The sequence below is a fragment of the Elephas maximus genome, chromosome 5 (assembly GCF_024166365.1).
Source record: "Elephas maximus indicus isolate mEleMax1 chromosome 5, mEleMax1 primary haplotype, whole genome shotgun sequence".
In the NCBI taxonomy this organism is placed as follows: Eukaryota; Metazoa; Chordata; class Mammalia; order Proboscidea; family Elephantidae; genus Elephas; species Elephas maximus.
Window position 1 is genome coordinate 53298205 of NC_064823.1, and position 20227 is coordinate 53318431.

A 20227-nucleotide genomic window follows, 5' to 3' on the forward strand; every position below is an offset into this window, starting at 1 on the left:
AACAATCACAGTGATAGGTAAAGCTGCCAAGAGATATCAGTAGATGTTAGAATTGGTGGTAAAATTTAGTGAGGAACGGGCTTTTTACATAGTTTCAATAACTTCCCCACAAAATACTTAACTAGTCACAAAAGTAATAAAGTAATTTTAGAGTAAAAAAACCTGACAAACACCACCTTTATCAAGTAATCAAAGCTGGCACATCCAATGGGACAAACTGAAATTCTGTGCCACCTGAAATGAGGCAGTGATAACAGCAAAGCATGGCTTCTGTGGTATTTCTACCAAAAGTGCATAATCTCAGCCCAATCGTGAGGTAATGTCAGACAAACCAAGATTGAAGAACAGTCTACAAAATAATTGGCCTTTAATTTTCAGAAGTGTCAAAGTCACAAAATCAAGGAAAGACTCAGGAAGTGTTCCCAATTGGAGCCTAAAGACACAGGACTGCCAAATTCAACTTGTGATCCCAGATGAGACCCCTTTGCTCTAAAGAACCTTATCTGGAAAACTGGTGAAACTCAATGAGATCTGTGGATTAGATGGTGATACTGTATCAATGTTAATTTCCTATTTATAATGGCTGTATGTGGTCATGTAGGTGAATACCTTGTTTATAGCAAATATACGCTAAAGTATTCGAGGTGACGGGACAATTTTCTCTCAAATGGCTCAATGACAACAACAAAATTCTTCATACTATTCTTGCAATTTTTCTGTAACTTTGAACTTATTTCAAATAAAAAAATAGCATGCTAAAGCTTACGAAAAGATTCACTAAATGAACTATGACACGTTCAAATAATAGAATACTAAGAAATTTATTTTAATGCTGTTTTAGAAGGCTATTTAATGACGTGAAAGATGGTCACAATTTATAATTGTTTCTCAAGTATTTATAACTATTTATGGTGAAGATCTCATTATAAAATACATATGTTTGTGTATCTATCAACTGTGTATCTGTGTATCTGTCTATCTACTTACCTACCTATCTACCTACCTACCTACCTGTCTACCTGTCTATCTATCTATCTTCAAGAACAAGACTGGAAGGGTAGACACCAAAATGTTAACTGTGAGAAGAACTTAAGGACAGAATACTGGAGAAGGCCAACATGCAAGAGAGGTGTCTAAAAAGAGAAATTATAAAATGTGTCAAAGAGATAACAGAATAAAGAAACATGTTGCAGAAGTAAAGGAAACAGAAATTTTAGAAAGAGGGAGTTGTTAAAAATGTCAAATAGCACAAAAGCAAAGCTAAGGAAACCAAAATTTTAGATAGGACCTATTCTGTGTCAGGCACTTCAAGTATATTATCTCATGCAATCTCTACCAATATTTCTAATGGGTATCTCATACAAAACGTGTCCAAAACGGAACTCCACTTTCCTTCCTATCCACCACACCCACTCCTCCTAGAGTCTTAGCCATTTCAGTAAATGGAAGGACTATTTACTCTGTTGCTCTTTCTTTCATATACTACATTCAATGCCTCAGTAAGTCTTGTCCCTTCTACCTTCAAAACACATCATTTATTTGACCAGTTTTTACTTCCCCTGCTCCCCTCCCCTGTTAAAACTAACACCGTCCCTTACCTGGACTGCTACACCAGCCTCTTAGCTGGTCTCCTTGCCTCCATCTTTGTCCTCACTCCAGTTTTCACTTAGCAGTGAGAATGATCTTTTCAAAAATTTAAACACTTAAATTGTGTTCCTCAAAACCCTTTCATAATTTCTCTTCAACTTAGAAGAGAAATAAATTCTTTACCTCGTCCTACAAGGCCTTTAGTGTGTAACTGAAGTATGTATAGAAAGGATAATGGACATTTTGGAGCAGGATAATTTTTCAGTATATATTGCAGGATATTTACCTTCCATAACATCTGCTCACTGTTGGAAAATAATTCTCCATAATTCTCTTACATTTCTGCAAGTCTTACAAACAAGGCGCTAACGGTCCTTTGTTCCAGACCAGCTTTAAAGGGTGTTGGTACAGTAAACAGCCTTGGAAGCTATAAATAGTATATTTCTCTGAAGCAAAAGGCAGACAAGCTTATTGCCAATTATGAAAGATTTGAGTTCCTTAAATTCAGGGTTTCCCTCTTGAACTGTCCCCCATTGGTGGTGTGTCACCTGGCCCTCTTCAGGTTACCCTGTGGGGATTGGGACCTTCATAGGGAACCAGCACAGACATGGCTATTCTGGCTGTGGCTATTGCTATGAGAACAAACTGCTACATCTCTAACCCAGATGATTGCATTGTCTATCAGTGTCCATGAAACTGGAGCGGACTAACTTATTAGTTTGCCAGTAGGGTAAGGTCTCAGACTTTTCACAGTTTGTAACACTGATTAATGCTACTAGCGTAGTGTTACCCGAAGCATTGTAACAACCAAAACACAAATTTCCAAACACCCCAGCTGGGAAGTATCCCTCATTTAAGAACTTTATTGCCTTCATGATCTGGCCTCTTGTTACCGCATTAATCTCACCTCCTGCGACCTTTCCTCTAGCTCACTCCATGCCAGGCATTCTGACCTTCTTACTGGTCTTTGAAACACTGCAATTTAGTTCCCACCTCAGGGATTTTGTACTGTTCCCTCTGCCTGGAATATTCTTTTCCAAATCTCGACATAAGTCATTCTTTCCCTTCAGTGAGGTCTCTGTTAAATGTCACCTCCTTAGAGTGGCCTCCTTTACTTCCCTCTTCTCCCCTACTTTATTTTATTTTACTTTATCCTACTTTATTGTCTGTGATCCTCACTAGAATGTAAGCTCAGCGAGGGCAGTACTTTTGTCTAATTCACTGCCAAATCCCCAGTGTTTACAACAGTTCTGACGTATAAGATGCTTAAGAAAAGTTTGTTAAATAAATGAATTAATTAAAATTAATCCTATCTCAGGACTCAACTGTATGTTGTTCGTAATATGATAGTGATTTCCCAAACATGCAGTTGCCAAAAGATACGAAATTTTACACAATCCTGTACTTTATTTTTGGGTGATAGGGCATTCTGTTTTCACTTTCACTTCAACTCGAAAGTTCTTTTGCCTATAAATAGGACTTAGTTCTCTTTCTCCACTGCCAGAGCTTAAGCAAAAACTGCATCCCAAAAGGGAAGGCAAGTCTGAAAGCCCACAGAGCTCTCAGGCTGGAGATGGAGGTACAGAATCAATGTAGCTGTTGAGGATAACCGATGGAGGCTAAGAATGCTTGTAGTCAGTAAGGAACAAGAACATACTGACTGGACCAGAATAGTTCCCCCATCCATACTGGTCAAGTTGTCAATGATTTCTTAGTATGGAGTAACAAGAGACATTTCAGAATTGACTAGAAAGCCTTTATAGTTTTCCGTCTATATTAATGAAATTCATGAGCTTCTCATTGCCCATTGTCCCTATTGGGCCTCCTCTCTCTCTTCTTCAGAAGGAAGGAATATAAGAATGGCTGAAACTATCAATAAGTTCATAGTTTGGGGAGCTGGAAGAATGACTGAAATAACCACTGATGACTCCTTTTCCTGGGAGTGGAGGCAAAGTTACCTGCTCTGGGATAAGGGGAGAGGTGGTATTATGCAGTGGTTCTCAAACTTCTGGGCTGAATGAAACAGCAAGTAGGAAATTTCAAAGCTTTGTGAAACATCACTTAGTTAACTTTTTGTCTTGTGAAATTAATACAACAAAATTTAAAAGCTATCAGCTACCATCACAAAAAGTAAAGACGTCACTTTGAGGACTAAGGTATGCCTGAGCCAGGGTATTTTCAATCACAGCATTTGCATGCAAAAGTTAGACAATGAATAAGGATGGTCAAAGAAGAATTGACGCCTTTGAATTACGGCGTTGGCGAAGAATATTGAACATACCTTAGACTGTGAGAAAAACAAACAACTCTGTCTTGGAAGAAGTACAGCCAGAATGCTCCTTAGAAGTGAGGATGGCAAGACTTTGTCTCACGTACTTTAGACATGTATCGGAAAGGACCAGTCCCTGGAGAAGGGCATCATGCTTGGTAAAGTAGAAGGTCAGTGAAAAAGAGGAAGGACTTCAATGAAATGGATTGACACAGTCGATACAGCAATGGGCTCAAACATAACAAAGATCGTGAGGATGGCGCAGGACTAGGCAGCGTTTCGTTCTGCTATGAGTCTGAGCCAACTCCAGGGTACCTAACAACAACATGCTACAGTAAAGGAGCCCTAGTGGCACAGTGGTTAAGCCCTCGGCTGCTAGCCAAAAGATCGGTGGTTTGAATCCAGCTAGCTGCTCTGTAGGAGGAAAGATCTGTTGATCTGCTCCTGTAAAGGTTCTACCTGCTGCTGTCCGGTCGACCCCAACTTATAGCAGCCCTACAGGACAGAGTGGAACTGTCCCCTAGGGTGCAAGCCTGTAAACCTTCATGGAAGAAGACTGCCACATCTTTTCCCTGCGGAGCAGCTGGTGGGTTTGAACTGTTGACCTTTTAGTTAGCAGCCAAGTACTTTAACCACTGCACCACCAGGTCTCCCTCATAAAGATTATAGCCTAAGCAATGTTATGGGGCAGTTCTACTATGTTGTATAGCATTCCTGAATAGGAATCAACCTGATGACACACAACAACAAATGCTACTGTAAGGAGTCCCTAAGTGGCCCAAACATTTGAATGCTCTGCTATTAACTGAAAGATTGGCGGTTCATATACACCCAGAGGGACCTCAGAAGAAAGTCCTAGTAATCTATTTCCAAAAGATCACAGCCACTGAAAAACCTATGGAGTGCAGTGTTACTCTGAAACACATGGGGTCGCCATGAGTCAGAATTGACTCGATAGCAACTTTTTTTTAATGTTATAGTCTGATAATTCCAGGAAAAGGTAATCAAGGAGTGCTCTGGAGCACAGAAGAGTAGCATTTAAGCAGAAACTAGTGGGGTCAAGGAAGGCTTCTTGGAAGATGTTGATCACTGACACTTGTCTTGAAGGATGAGTGGACAACAGCAGTGTTGGTAGCATTCCAGATGTAAGGAGGGGACAAGGAGCACATTTGGAGGAATGCATGTTATTGAGAGAGGTAAGTTCTATGTCATGAGTGTGGGAGTGCCATAAGATGACGCCAGACAGGTAAGCAGGATCCAGGTGGGCCGTAAGGACTGTGGGCACCACTGGAGGCTGTGAATCTGGGAAGTTATGTGATAAATCTGCTTTTAAAGAAAGAGCTCTTGGGTGGCAGAGCAGAAAAAGTACTGCAGAGATAGGGAGGCCACATGTTTTAATATAATTTGTAGCTAAATAGCCTCGAGGGATTATTTTTCAAGTGTGATGATTGCTACCTTGATATTTCATCTGTATGTTGTCCTCTTTATCATTTGTGCAAATCCAGGTCATTCATACCGGGAGTATTCAACAAACAAGAAGAAAAGAAGAACAGAGGAGCCTTGAGAAAAATGAAAGGAAGAGTGTGCCAGAGAGGACTGATTGTAGGGTCACAGTTCACAGAAGAAATATAAATGGAATCTCAGAAGAACAATGGGTGCCCCAATTGCACTGAAACTGAACAATGGCCCGAGTTCCATGGGCGTGCAGATGTTTTCTGTCTGTTCACTTCACTCAGTGAAGGAAAAACATCTGGGAAAAAATGACATCTCAAAGTTTTATTATAAAGTTAGAGAATATTTTTCTACTCTAGGCAGTTGAAATGTAAAAACAAACAAACAAACAAAAATTATACAAGAACCTTGTCCAAGAATAACAGTTTAGCCAATCCATTCTATCATGAACTTGTTTGCTAAGGATGGGAATTCAAGTGTCATTTTTGAAGTATTTAGAATCCTATGACTATTGCGTTGCATTTTTTATGCGTTTACCCTGGACCAGATGAATGAGCCATGGGCTTCAAAACTTATGTTCTTGTCCAAGTTTTATACCCCAAATTAGAATTTTTATGTGAAAAAATGTAGTTAGAAAAGCATGCAGCTCTTATCGCACGTAAGGCTTTTAGACAAGAGGGAGCTTGTGATCAAGCTGGTGGTCACTTACAGAAGGAGCAGTGGGCACGAGGTCATTTTCTGTTCTTCCTGTCTGCATGGCGGTGTGAACCCGCACGGATTCATAAATGGAAGGCTCTTCCACTTTCCTTGGATAGGGATGCTTCAGGACAATCAGAGTGCCTGAGGTAGACAACAACAACAACAACAAAAAAAAGTGATCAAATAGTATCACCAGAAGGAAGGTCCAAATGCTAACAACTGGGTAACTGTGACTAGAGTGTACAATCTCTTATTTTCTCATTTATTCACTTGTTCATTTTCTTAGCTGGACCAACAAAAAGTCTACCTGGAAAATCTCTACCAACCAGGTAACTGCCATCAAGTTGATTCTGACTTATAAGCTCGACACTGGAGGTATAAAGAAACATGAGACAATTTCTGGCCTCCTAGTGCTCAGAACTAGTAAGAGATAAGAACTAGTAAGAGATATAGTCATTTAAATAAACAGGATGATGGGACCAATACTAGCAATGTAATCAAGTCCTAGTGGTGGTACCCAGGAGGGACTGAAGAACCCTTCTATGAAATGTTTAAGGAAAGCTTCGTAGAGGAGACCATATTTGATCTAGAGCTTAAATAATGACTAGAAGTTTTTTGGAGTCAGTCCCTGAGTGATGTAGACAGTTAAAATGCGCCACTGCTAAGCGAAAGGATGGAGGTTTGAGTCCATCCAGAGGGGCCTTGGAAGAAAGGCCTAGAGATCTACTTTTGAAAAATCAGCCATTGAAAACCCTGTGGGGCAGTTTTACTCTGACATGCACAGGGTCGCCTTTTGTTGGAATCGACTTGAGAGCAGTTAGTTGGTTGGTCGAGATTTAGCAGGTAGACTTCACAGAAGTCTTGGAAACAAAACCAAGCACATGCACTGTGGTATAGGAGGATTTATTACATTGTCCTCATTTCTTACCAGTTCCAGAACAACTTGTAACAATTCAGTGAACACAATGAAATAACAGCACTCCGCCCTCTCTCCTGCCACCCAAATTAACTCAATAAACTAAACAAAGCTTTCCTTAAGTGAATATGAAATGAACATGCCGGTGCTCATGTGAGACTGCTTCGAATTCTGTCTGGAGGAAGAGAGGTCCAGGCAGAAGAAGGACCCTCCCTAAAGGACCAAATGTGTCCTTATGGGCTTGGAGTTTTTGATCTGAGAACTTGGAACACTTCTGGCATTTCCCCCCTCTGAACATTTCCTTCCCGCAATCCATCAGTCAATCATAAACTAGGAACTTTGGCTGTAAAAAAGATAAGTGAAGGGTTTTTCTTTTTCCCCTCTTGCTATGATCTCTTGCTTTTTATTTCACTAGGGTCTTTTATGCGGCAAGCCTGGGATTGTACTAGATACTGGGGTAAAAAAAAAAATACTGGGGTAGGTGTAAGTAATTCATTAATTCATTCAACAAACACCTATTGAACTCTACTCTGTGCCAGGCACTTGTCTAGGCACTGGGGATACAATAGCAAACAAAAGAGACACAGAGCCTACTCTTATGGAACTCACATTCTAGTTGGAGAAGACAGGCAAAAAATTTGAAAAAAAAAATACACAAATAGAATATATCAGGTAGGGAGACGTATTATGAAGAAACTCAGAAAGCAGGTTAAAGCAGATACAGAGTAAAAAGAGTAGGGTCAGGGTGGGTGATATTTGATATGGGTGGACAGAAAAGGCCTCTTAAAAAGGAGATTTGAAGGATTACAGAAAAGTATGGTGTCCTGGCCTCAAACTGGAATAAGAGAGGCACAATGAGGAAAGGAAAATACCTCCCCAGCAGTTAAAAACCCGTTAGTAATAATGATAAATCTAAAAAGAAGACAAAACCATCCTACGGTACCTGACATGTATAATGTTCTGACTGCAAAAACAACTGTGGCTTCTGAAACCCGGGGCCTGGATAAGGCACTGCTGTCAAATGAAAAGAAGGAGCACTGAGAAAAACCAAAAGCAGTTCTCTGATCTCGGCCCCAGAGAAGAGTGAGAGCCTCTAGCCTTCTCTTCTTTCTACATCTAATTCATGTCAGTCGCATTGGGATCACAATGAAAAATGGCTTTTGTGGTTATCGGGAGCCCCAGGCCTGCTCTTGCAGTAGCATTGTCTGTGTTCTTTTGTCCATGTGATCCTTTCATGAGAACAGATCCAGTCATATAAAAAGAGGGGGACGGTTACAGTTTTACAGTCATAATGAAAGTAGTGACACCTAAATCAAGAGCAGCCGTTGTGCAGACAGACACACGGGCTGTGAGAACGCAGTATAACACTGCAGATGCTCTGTGATTTCGGGCTAGCTCCTACAACCCACCCGATAGAAGCACCTCCAGGGCTCTGCCTGTGCTCACACTGCCATGAAGCAAAGAATGCTGCGTGTGCAGGCATGGAGCAGGGCCTGGCTGCCGCTGCCGCTGGGAACCTGGGGACCTTTGACAGCCATTTCAAGTTCCCTGCTCCTCCTCTGACAACTCAGAATACAGTGAAACCTGTGAGGGGTGGAACTCGATGGGGCTGCCTTGTTTTTCCAGGTCTCGAAAGTTTTCCTCGTTGACGGAGTGCTGTCTTACTACTTTTCTATCCCTCTCTATTAGTGGAAAATATTTGTGTTTTTTTTCTTCACTGACAGTCTTCTTACACAGGTTTTGGCTTTCACAGATTTTACTGTATTTTATTTAGCAAGCTGTCTTAAGATTCAAATAAAAAAGTGTTTGAGAAAGGATTATACAAATGTTAGATATCATTATTCTTTGTTATAGAATACTTTTAAATTCTTAAATGAAATTCCAATCGTTGCGTGTTTGGGAACATGTATTTTAAAATGTTAAGTTAAAAAAGAGTCCTAGATGCAACATTATAGTAAGAATAAAAATGGCAGTAGTCTAGTCGTCACTGACGATCATGCTAAGACAGCTCAGGGACTCTCAAACATGTCCGCCTGAGAGTAGAGGAGAGGACAACTGGTAGCCTAGGGCTCAAAGCAGCTTGCAAATTAGAAAAACGTTGTGTTTGAAGATAGTCTTCGAAGTTAATGCTCAATTATCATCCTATTCCATGTGCTTAATGTGAAAATAATGGTTTAATTGATGCTATGGGAAGATTTGTGCTTGTTGTTGTTAGGAGACCCTGTGTACAACAGAACGAAACACTGCCCAGGCCTGCACCATCCTCACTTTTGTTGCTAAGCTTGAGCCCATTGTTGAAGCCACTGGGTCAGTCCATCTCATTGAGGAGGTTCCTCTTTTTCTATATCCTTCTGCTTTACCAAACATAGCATCCTTCTCCAGGAACTGGTCCCTCTTGATAAGGTGTCCAAAGTGCATGAGACAAAGTCTTACCATTCTCGCTTCTAAAGAGCATTCTGGCTATATTTCTTCCAAGACAGATTTGTTTGTTCTTCTGACAGCCCGTGGCATATTCAATATTCTTCACCAACACCATAATTCAAAGGTATCAATTCTTCTCTGGTCTTCCTTATTCATTTCCCAGCTTCACATGCCTATGAGCTGTTCGAAAACACCATGACTTGGATCAGGTGCACCTTAGTCCTTAAAATGCCACCTTTGCTTTTTAACACATTAAAGAAGATTTTTGCCGCAGATTTGCCTAATGTAACACTCATTTGATTTCTTGACTATTGCTTCCAAGGGCCTTGATTGTGGATCCAAGTAAAATGAAATCCTTGTCAACTTTAAGGAAGACCCATCAGGTTAATCCTCTCCTTGTGCATAACCAGGCACACCCTGGTACTGGTGTTCGTTTCCTTTAGCTGCTGTAAAAAATTGCCACAAACTTAGTGGCTAAAAACAACACAAATTTATTATCTTACAGTCCTCAAGCTCAGAAGTCTGAAAACGGTCTCCCTGGTCTAAAATCAAGGTGTTGGCAGGACGACATTTCTTTCTGGAGGCTCTAGAGGAGAATTTATTTCCTTGCCTTTTCCAGCTTCTAGAGGCTGCCTGCATTTCTTCACTCATTGTCCTCTTCCTCCGGTTTCAGAGGCAGCAACAGCAGGTCAAGTTCGTCTCATGTTACCAGCCCTCTCGTTCTCTTCTGTCTCCCTCTTTTACTTATAAGGATCCTTGTGATTACAATGGCCCCACCTGGATAATCCAGGGGATAATCGTCCTATCTCAAGGTCAGTTTATTAGTAACCTTAATTCCCCCTTGCCATGTAACATAAGAGTCCCTGGGGTGGTACAAGCATTTAACACACTCGGCTGCTAATGGAAAGGTTGGAGGTTTGAGTCACCCAGAGGTGCCTCAGAAGAAAGGCCTGGGGAATTACTTTTGAAAAGTCAGTCATTGAAAACCCTATGGAGCACAGCTCTACTCTGACACATTTAGGGTCACCACGAGTCAGCATCGACTCAAGGGCAATTGGTAATGTAACATAACATAGTCACAGGTCTGGGGACTAATGTGGGCACATTTGGGGGGCCATTAACATGCCATGCTACAGTACCAGTCCTTGGGATTTAAACATAGCCATAAAGGCCTGTTGAGTGGTAGTGTAAGAGTCTCCGGGTCAGGGGTGATGCCTAAGCCTGTAGCACTGCGGCTACTTATATCATAAAACCATTGCCTGTCCAACATGCACATTTCCAAACACTATGAGCCTCTTTAGAGCAGTTTTGATCCCAAAGTTATCTTTGTATCCCCACCACCCGATAGAGCTCATGACATAATGAAGGCTGGATAAATAAATGCATGAATGAATAAACGAATGCCATGGTAGATCAGGTTCAAGTCAGGGAATAGCCTGGTATGAACCAGTCTCCTAGGTGCAGAATAACCATGGCCTGGAGTAAGGACAGTACAAGATGTCCCAAGTCCCTCCCCAACTTCAGCCATGGCTCTCCAAACCTTCATTGGGAGGACCCGAATTCTATTCTGAAAACCTCTTCTACAGTTTAACTCACAAAAGGTTAACTGAGGGAAATGGTATTGAGTCAACCACCGAAAAAAGAATCAAATCCATTGCCGTTGAGTCAATTCTGACTGATAGCTACCCGACAGGATAGAGTAGAACTGCCCCATAGGGCTTCCAAGGAGCAGCTGGTAGATTCGATAAGGAAAATTGAATTAACCATAGATTGATATGAAGTAGTAAGACAATGAATGGGGGTAGACTGAATTGTGGAATCAAGAAAATGAAAAACTACCTATAAAATGGTGACCTCTCCCCCGCAAAAAATCTGGTGTTTTAATAGACAAGTCTTCTTTGCTGATCATTCTTGCCCAAAGAAGGGTCACTACATAGACTTCTTGATGAAACTTCCAGGCTTACAATGATTTCCCCTTGTAAAGAGGTTCTATCCCAGTATACAAATATAGAACCCAACAGTGATATAGTACTACCCCGGCCCCTCTCCCATGAACTCCTAGCCTGGGCAGAACTAATTGGACTCATTTCCTGGGACTCAGTTACTTCTCTAAAGAGAAGTTTCATCAACTACTGTTGCTGAAAACCTCAGAGCTGTCCCATCATTGAGCTGATTCCTTACTGTTTCTGGGTTGTTCAGTTTGCCCTTGAATTCTGGAAAGGTATACTAATATCTTTCCCCCAAAATTCCACTCCTCCTCTCCTCCCATTTTTTTTATCTTCAGATAGCCAGAGTTGCTTTCTGTTATTTGCAATCAAAAGAAACTTATCTAATATAGCCACCAATTCAGGCTCATTATAATTTCCACCAAAGATCAAAGATGGTACCTCAGCTCCATAGGAGAAGAACTCTGGGTTAGTGATACTCGAGACCAAATTAACTCCAGGACATGGTTGGAAGATTCAGATAAAAGGCAATAGGAGGCAAAGGGTGGTAGAGGAAGGAGAGGGAGGAAGATCAGCAACCACAGGCCTTGGAAACTTGACTGCAAGTTTCAGTTCATTTTCTGAGCTACATGAGGGAGGCTGTTGTTTCCTGACTTTGACGTGAAACCTGGTTTCAGAAATGCTCGGTGGAGGTATATGTTTGAGACAATCAGAGCAGACATTCCAAATGGATTTGACTGAACAGTAACTTACAGAATACCTATTACGTATGTACTAATGTACCATGGTGGCGCAGTGGTTAAGTGTTGGACCGCTAACTGAAATGTTGGTGGTTGGAACCCACCAGCTGCTCCGCAGGAGAAAGATGTTGCAGTCTGTTTCCGTAAAGATGTATAACCTTGGAAAATCTATGGAACAGTTCTATTCTGTCCTATAGGGTCACTATGAGTTGATATTGACTGGGCTGCAACGGGTTTGGTTTTGATATCATATATGTAATACGATTAGATGGTTAGATTTTATTGAAAGAATCTTTATCATGTACTCCTGTAGGGAATTCAGAACAAGAGTAAAAACAGTCTCAAGCCTCAGGCATTAGTTTGTTAATCTGAAATACAGCATAGTGCAGTGCACTCATAATGCCTAAAAGGAAAATGCTAATTTACAACATTTTTTTAATGCACTAAAGCTAGTGTTTACTCATCAGTTTTCCCAGTTAGACTGTAAGGTGTTTGAAGGCAAAGATCAAATCTGATTGATCTAGCTAGCTCATCAGGGGCTAAGAGTGCCCAGATAATAGTTGGCACTCTTAATATTTTTTGATTAAATTAAAATAAGATACATTAATTTATGTTTTATTATTGCCTTCAGGTTTTGAGAATGAGTTTTGCAACTTGCTTATACATTGTGGGATTTTCTGCCTCCTTCTGCCAATGAGAAGTGACTTTTGGGGGTTTTATAGGAATATTCAAGGAGCCTTGGTGGCACTATAGTTAAGCACGTGGCTGCTAACTGAAAGATTGGTGGTTCAACCCATTAGCGGCTATGTGGAAGAAAAGACCTGACCACCTGTTCCCATAATGATTGCAGCCTAGGAAATCCTATGGCACGCTTCTATTCTGTCCTATAGGGTCACTATGAGTCAGAATCTACTTGCGGCACACAGCAACACCACAGGAATATTCAAGACCTCTCTCTTTCCTTCTTTTGCTACCTGTTCTGCAAATGGACTTTAACCCATCATAAAATGAAGCTAGTAAAAACGCTATCGTTTACATGTTGACCTGTTATAAAATGGTACTAGTAAAAAACACTATCACTATCATTTACATGCAAGGAGCCCTGGTGGTGCAGAGGTTAAGCATTCCACTGCTAACCAAAAGGTCAGCAGTTGGAATCCATCAGCCTCTCCTTGGAAACCCTATGGGGCAGTTCTACTCTGTCTTATAGGGTCTCTACGAGTTGGAATCAGCTCGATGGCAATGGGTTTGGTTTTTGGGGTTTTTTTTTTTATGTCTAATCTCATTAAATTTTCACAGCAAGTCATTAAGGTATGAACTATTTTACCATCAGCTCAATTTTATAAGATGATGAAATTGAAGGTCAGAGAAGTTATATAACTTGCCTGAGGACACAGAACTGGCAAACAGCTGAGGCTAGAGTTGAACCTGGAGTTCACGTGTTCACTCATTATACCATACATTATTCTTAGCCTCTGTATATCAGCAACACAGAAACTCTCTATGGCTTGTGAAATGATGTATTCTATTTAGTGTGGGCAAGAGATGACATGTATAAATCAAAATGCGAAGAAGAAGCAGATTCTTTAGGCAGCAGCTTAAGGTCAGGAGATGTGAGTTTTGCCTCAATGTATCTCTCTAGGTCTCATTTTTTTTTGCTGTGAAGGAGAAATTAAATGTTCCCTGAGCTGCCTTCCAGTTGTAACATTCTTTAAATCTAGTTAAGCATATACATCCAATTGAGGGGGAACAAAATTATTGAGTGTTATGAAACTTAGTAACCAAACGTGTGTCCTGATTCCTGTAAAGGTACAATATTCACTTGCAATATTTTGTGTCATTTTATCTTTGCCTCTCATTTTCTTTTTCCTCTGCTTTCTTCATTCAAACTTTATATTTTACTGTATTACTTTTACATGGTGGTCATTGTTAGGTGCCATCGAGTTGATTTTTGACTCATAGTGACCCCATGTGACAAAGTAGAACTGCCCCATAGAGTTCTCTTGGCTGTAATCTTTACTGGAGCAGATAACCAAGTCTTTCTCCCACAGAGCCGCTGGGTGGTTCAAAACCCCAAACTTTCTGTTAGCAGCCGAGTGCTTAACCTTTGCACAGGTCTGGGGACCATTGTATTTATATAGGCTGTTTTATATCCTTTCTGGAGAGACATGGATGAAATTGGCCTAAGTACTTTGAGGATGTTTTCTAGTCAGGATTTTAATATTTTAAGATTTCTTTTACTATAATTTCTTAAATGGCAATTCATATAAATAAAACAAGGACAGCAATAAATACAAAGGCAGAAGTTCAAATTGATTCACATTCTTTAGAACAATAACTTTATGAACTTTAAAGACGAGCTACTGAGGGATAATGCTAAAGCACATGTAGTCCTTTGATATCTTACAAACAGATTATTGTGGCTGGGATTCTTCATCTCCAAATCTATTTAATATCATACTATGCTGTGGTGATATAATACTGTGGTGTCACTGTTAGACAGGTCTCAGGAGACAGCAGGGTGGATGGAGAGTACCTACACTTTAGAATCAGGTTAGCCTGGATTCCAATTTCAGCTTTGACACTTATTAGTTGTGCAATCTTGGGCACATAACTTAAATTCTCTAAGTTTTCTCATCTGAAAATGGGATCACAATATGCATTATTGTGAGTGGTTGAAAAGATTAAATAATTTGATGTATGTGAAAACATCTAACAAATTGACTGGAACATGATAAACAAATATTGGTTCCTTGCCTGCCTTTTCTTGTTCAAACATGCCTCATCTACAAACTAGGGAGTTTCTAAACAAGGATTCCTGGTTGCGGTTTGGTAAAATTCCCAGTTTCCACTGATTATTTCCACAAGTATCACACAATTCTCAAATTCAAATGAATTTTGATTTGTTTAAAAATAATTTAAACGGGAAATATAACTCTTTTCACAAAACAAAATAATAACAGCTGTAGAGTTATCAAACGTTGGGGGAATCCCTACATTAAACAAAAAAGAGAAGTGGAAATTTGACATTTAAGAACTAATCAGACAAAATCTTCAAAACTAAAAACCAATTATTTTAAAGGGTAAGTACAAATACGTACAACACTTGGTTTGTATCATAATGGTTAGGGTAAATAAAGCCACAATAGTAATTCCTATAGAAAACTGTACATGACAATTTTAAATACAAAATCCATGCAGTATAAACAAATTGTAAGGGTAAAGGTAATTTTTATTCTAATAATATTTGGACATTTAAGTATAAAGAAAAACGCTGTCTACATTTTCAAGTGTAATGTATGAAACTTAGCTAATTGCAAGAGTATAAAATTAATAATGGAGCAAACATATCCATACTAATTAAAAATTTCTCAAATCTCCCAAACCAAATCCACTATTGTCGAGTCGATTCTGACTCCATAACAATCCTACAGGCCAGAGTAGAACTGCCCCATTTCCAAGGCCATAAATCTTTATGGAAGCAGAATGCCACGTCTTTCTTCTGTGGAGTGGCTGGTGGGTTTGAACCTCCAGTCTTTTGGTTAGTGACCAAAACTGAGCCTTTAACTACTGTGACACCAGGGCTCCTTCACCAAGTATATTTGAATTGAATTTAGAAGCAATGTACAAATATAATTGTAAGTTATAAATGAATAAAAGTGTTAACTCCCTCTGAAGGGCAAATTCTGAATATAAGCATCACTGTGCATACATACAACACAAAGCAAGTTCATCATTTCAAATTATGCGTTGTGTAAACTTCAGAAGTTATAATTAATTGTCAGAAGCTTGCCAGTTGCTACGTTACCATGCAACCTGCAACGAAGGCATTGGTAATACAAGACCCAGCATGAAATGTTGCGAACAATGATGAGCGTTTATTCTTTTAGGTACTGGTACATATCAAGGAACAAAACTGACAAAAACCCTCAAAGATTTTACATTCTGGTGGGGAAAGAAAGATATTTAAAAAAAAAAAAGTGAATTATACAATATTCATACAGTATAGAAGGTAAGGGACCACTGAGAAAAATAAAGCAAGAGAGTACACTGCATATTGCTGTTATATAACTGGGGAATGGTGTGTTTCTGATAGTTAGACATTTTTTAAGAGTATTTATGGATATTAATAATGAGAAATTAGAATAAATAGAAGCTTTAATGAAGGTTAGAGAGATTATACAAATTATGGCAAGGGAAAAAGGGAACGATAATAATAGAACCTTAAAGTTGGCAGATTTTGATTTGTTTAGTAAACTCTCATTTTTCAGATTAAGAAACAGAAATCCTGAGAGTTTAAAGAGTAGAGAATAGGAAAAGTATGAAAAAATTAAAAAAAAAAAGATATCTCAAAAAAAGTACTCATCGCTTTAGGCCAGCAATTTTACCTATCTTGAGTGCAAATATTTTCTTATGAACCAGAAACAAGTATTCTAGGCTTCTGTCTATTGAAGACACTATAGCCAACAATCAAGCAAAAGTGTCAGGTTGGTGGTTATTTGAACCCTCTTCCTCATTGCCCTTAGTGGTAATGCCATCTGTGCTAGTTGTTGTTGTTAGGTGCCGTTGAGTCAATTTTCTACTCATAGTGACCCCACGTGACACAGTAGAAAGGCCCCATAAGGTTTTCTAGGCTGTAATCTTTACAGAAGGAGCCCTGGTGGCACAGTCGTTAAGCACTCAGCTGCTAACCAAAAGATTTTTTTTTGGGAGCAGATCACTAGGCCTTTCTTTCCATTAGCATCTGAGTACTTAACCATTTTACGACTAGAGCGCCTATCTGTACCAGGAGATGAGTGTAAGAAAGTTCCTGTTTAATAAACTCACTCTCTAGCTACTGCAGAGTGAGACTACCAGGTTGGGACTGAGAGGAGTGACCTACAATATCCCATTCTAGTTCTTCCCATTCTGAAAATCTGTAAGTGATAGCCCAGATAGGGCCTTGTCTATTATGTAGGAAAATGCTTTCACTGGTAGTCTTCAATCGAACATAAATTATTAGAGGAATTTGCACTTCACCATATAATGAACAGAAAATCATTAACTTTGGAGTTGCCTGATCACAGGGAGTAAATGCCAGGGGCCGATTACTGAATGAACAAAAAGTAAAGATTTCTTTTATACAATGCAAATCATAATTAGCAATGTACAAACACCAGAAAAAAAGCTAGATAACTGGGAGCTCCTAAAAATTAAACATTTATGCTCCATGAAAGACTTCATCAAAAGAGAACCTATGCACTGGGAACAAAGTATTGGCTATGACATATTTGACAAGGGTCTACTCTCTAAAATGTATAGAATACTTCAACGCCTCAATAACAAAGAGACAGCTAATCTAATTAAAAAATGGGCAAAAGATATGAACAGACACTTCACCAAAGAAGACATTCAGGCAGCTAACAGACACATGAGGAAATACTCACGATCATCAGCCATTAGATAAATGCAAATTAAAACTACGATGAGATACCATCTTACCCCAACATTACTAGCATGAATCAAAAAAACAGAAAATAAATGTTGGAGAAGTTTTAGGAGATTGGAACTCTTACGCACTGCTGTTGGGAATGTAAAATGATACAACCACTATGGAAAACGACATGGCACCTCCTTAAAAAGCTAGAAATAGCAATCTCACTTCTAAGAATATATCCTAGAGAAATAAGAGCTGTCACACAAATAGACATATGCGCACCCCTGTTCACTGCAACATTTTCACAAAAGCAAAAAGATGGAAACAACCTAAGCACCCATCAACAGATGAATGGATAAACAAATTATGGCACATACATCATAACAAATTATGAATAACATTTGGAAGAATGGGCATTCCAGAACTCTTTATTGTGCTCCTGAAGAGGCTGTACTTAGACCAAGAGCTAGTCATTTAAACAGAACAAGGGGATACTGTGTGGTTTAAAGTCAGGAAAGGTGAACATCATGGTGGTATCCTTTCATCATATTTTTTAAGCCTGTATTCTGAGCAAATAATCCAAGAAGCTGGACTATATGAAGAACGTGGCATCAGGATTAGAAGAAGACTTAACAATCTATGACATGCAGATGGCACAACCTTGCTTGCTGAAAGTGAAGAGGACTTGAAGCACTTACTGATGAAGATCAAAGACTACAGTCTTCAGTATGGACTGCACCTCAGCATAAAGAAAACAAAAATCCTCACAACTGGACCAATAAGCAACATCATGATAAACAGAGAAAAGATTGAAATTGTCAAGGGTCCACAATCAATGCCCATGGAAGCAGCAGTCAAGAAATCAAATGACGCATACCATTGGGTAATCTGCTGCAAAAGATCTCTTTGAGGTGTTAAAAAGTGAAGATGTCACTTTAAGGACTAAGGTGCACCTGACCCAAGCCATGCCGTTTTCAATTGCCTAATATGCATACAAAAAGCTGGACAATCAATAAGGAAGACTGAAGAAGAAATGATGCCTTTTAGTTATGGTGTTGGTGAAGAGTACTGAATATACTACGGACTGCCAGAAGAATGAAAAAATCTGTCTCGGAAGAGGTAAAGCTAGAGTCGTCCTTAGAAGAGAGGATGGCAAGACATCATCTCACATACTTTGGACATGTAATCAGGAGGGACCAGTCCCTGGAGAAGGACATCATGCTTGGTAAAGTAGAGGGCAGTGAAAAAGAGGAAGACACTCAATGAGATGGATTGACATAGTGACTGCAAAATGGGCTCAAGCATAACAACGATAGCGAGGATGGCACAGGACCGGGTAGTGTTTCGTTCAGTTGTACATGGGGTTGTTATGAGTTAGAACCAATTCGACAGCAGTTGGCAACAACAACAACAACAACACAGAGTGGAATACTACACAATAAAGGACAAGAATGAATTCATGAAACATTTCACAGCATAGATGAATCTGGAGGGCATTATGCTAAGCGAAATAAGTCAATCGCAAAAGGATAAATATTATATGTAACCACTATTCTTCTAAATGTTTACATTTAGAAAAAGAAAATGTCTACACACAGAAGAAAACAACCTTGTTCACAAGATGGTTACAAGGAAAGGGAGGATAGGGAGGGGAAACCAGTCAGTAGATAGGAGACAAGTGTTAAATTTGGTGAAAGGAAAGACAACATACAAGATAGGGGAGTCAACACCACTTGACCAAGGCAAAGCCAATGACAATTCCTAGACTCATCCAAACACCTTGAGGGACCAAGTTACTGGGGCTGAGGGCTGGAGACTATGGTTTCAGGGGACATCTATGTCAATTGGCATAGCATAGTTCATAAAGAAAATGTTCTACATTCTACTTTGGTGAGTAGTGGCTAGGGTCCTAAAAGCATATGCGTGATCATCTAAAATACTTCTATTGGTGCAATCATGTTTGGAGCAAAGGAGAATGAAGAAAACCAAAGACACAGGGAAAATATCAGTCCGAAGGACTAATGGGCCACATGAACCACAGCCTCCACCAGCCTGAGCCCAGAAGAACCACATGGTGACTGGCTACCAACACTGACCACTCTGAAAGGGATTACAATAGAGGGTTCCAGATAGGCCGGGAAAAAAATAAAGAATAAAATTCAAATTCACAAAAAAAGACAAGACTCATTGGTCTGACAGAGACTGGAGGAACCCTGAGACTATGGTCCCAGGCAACTCTGCTAACTCAGGACTGAAGCCACTCCCGAAGTCCACATTTCAGCCAGTTTAGACAGGCCTATAAAAAAACACCACCACATGTGAGGAATGTGCTTCTTAGTTTAATTAAGTATATGAGACCAAATGGGCAACACATGCCCAAAAGCAAAAAACGAGAAGGCAGGAAGGAACAGTAAACCTGGAGGAATGGACATGGGAACCTGGGATGTAAAGGGAAAGGGAGAGAGTGCTGACACATTGCCAGGGTTACAACCAATGTCAGAAAAATTTTGTGTATAAATTTTTGAATGAGAAACTAATTTGTGCTGTAAACCTTCACCTAAAACACAATTTAAAAAAAAAAAAAGTAAATGGGTATTTTAAAAAGCAGCATCCCAGTTTCCATGAACTGATCTTCACAGGTCACAGTGCTGACTTCTGATGCCCTTCCAGGTTTAAGAGTCATCATGACCTAGCATGTTATCTTGGTTCCTGAGCCCTGTTCCTCCCAGAGGGGAAAAACTGAAACACTGATCTGTCATGAGTTTTGCCTCCTGTTCCCGG

General features: G+C 39.8%; 1 protein-coding gene across 1 annotated transcript in view; it reads right to left on the minus strand.

Moving 5' to 3' along the window:
- DAPP1 (dual adaptor of phosphotyrosine and 3-phosphoinositides 1) overlaps window positions 1-20227 on the minus strand; it is a 60082-nt gene that overhangs the window by 11255 nt on the left and 28600 nt on the right. Inside the window, exon 4 of the mRNA XM_049885649.1 lies at window positions 6018-6148. Coding sequence (XP_049741606.1) covers window positions 6018-6148 — 131 coding nt within the window. The remainder of the gene's footprint in view (window positions 1-6017; window positions 6149-20227) is intronic.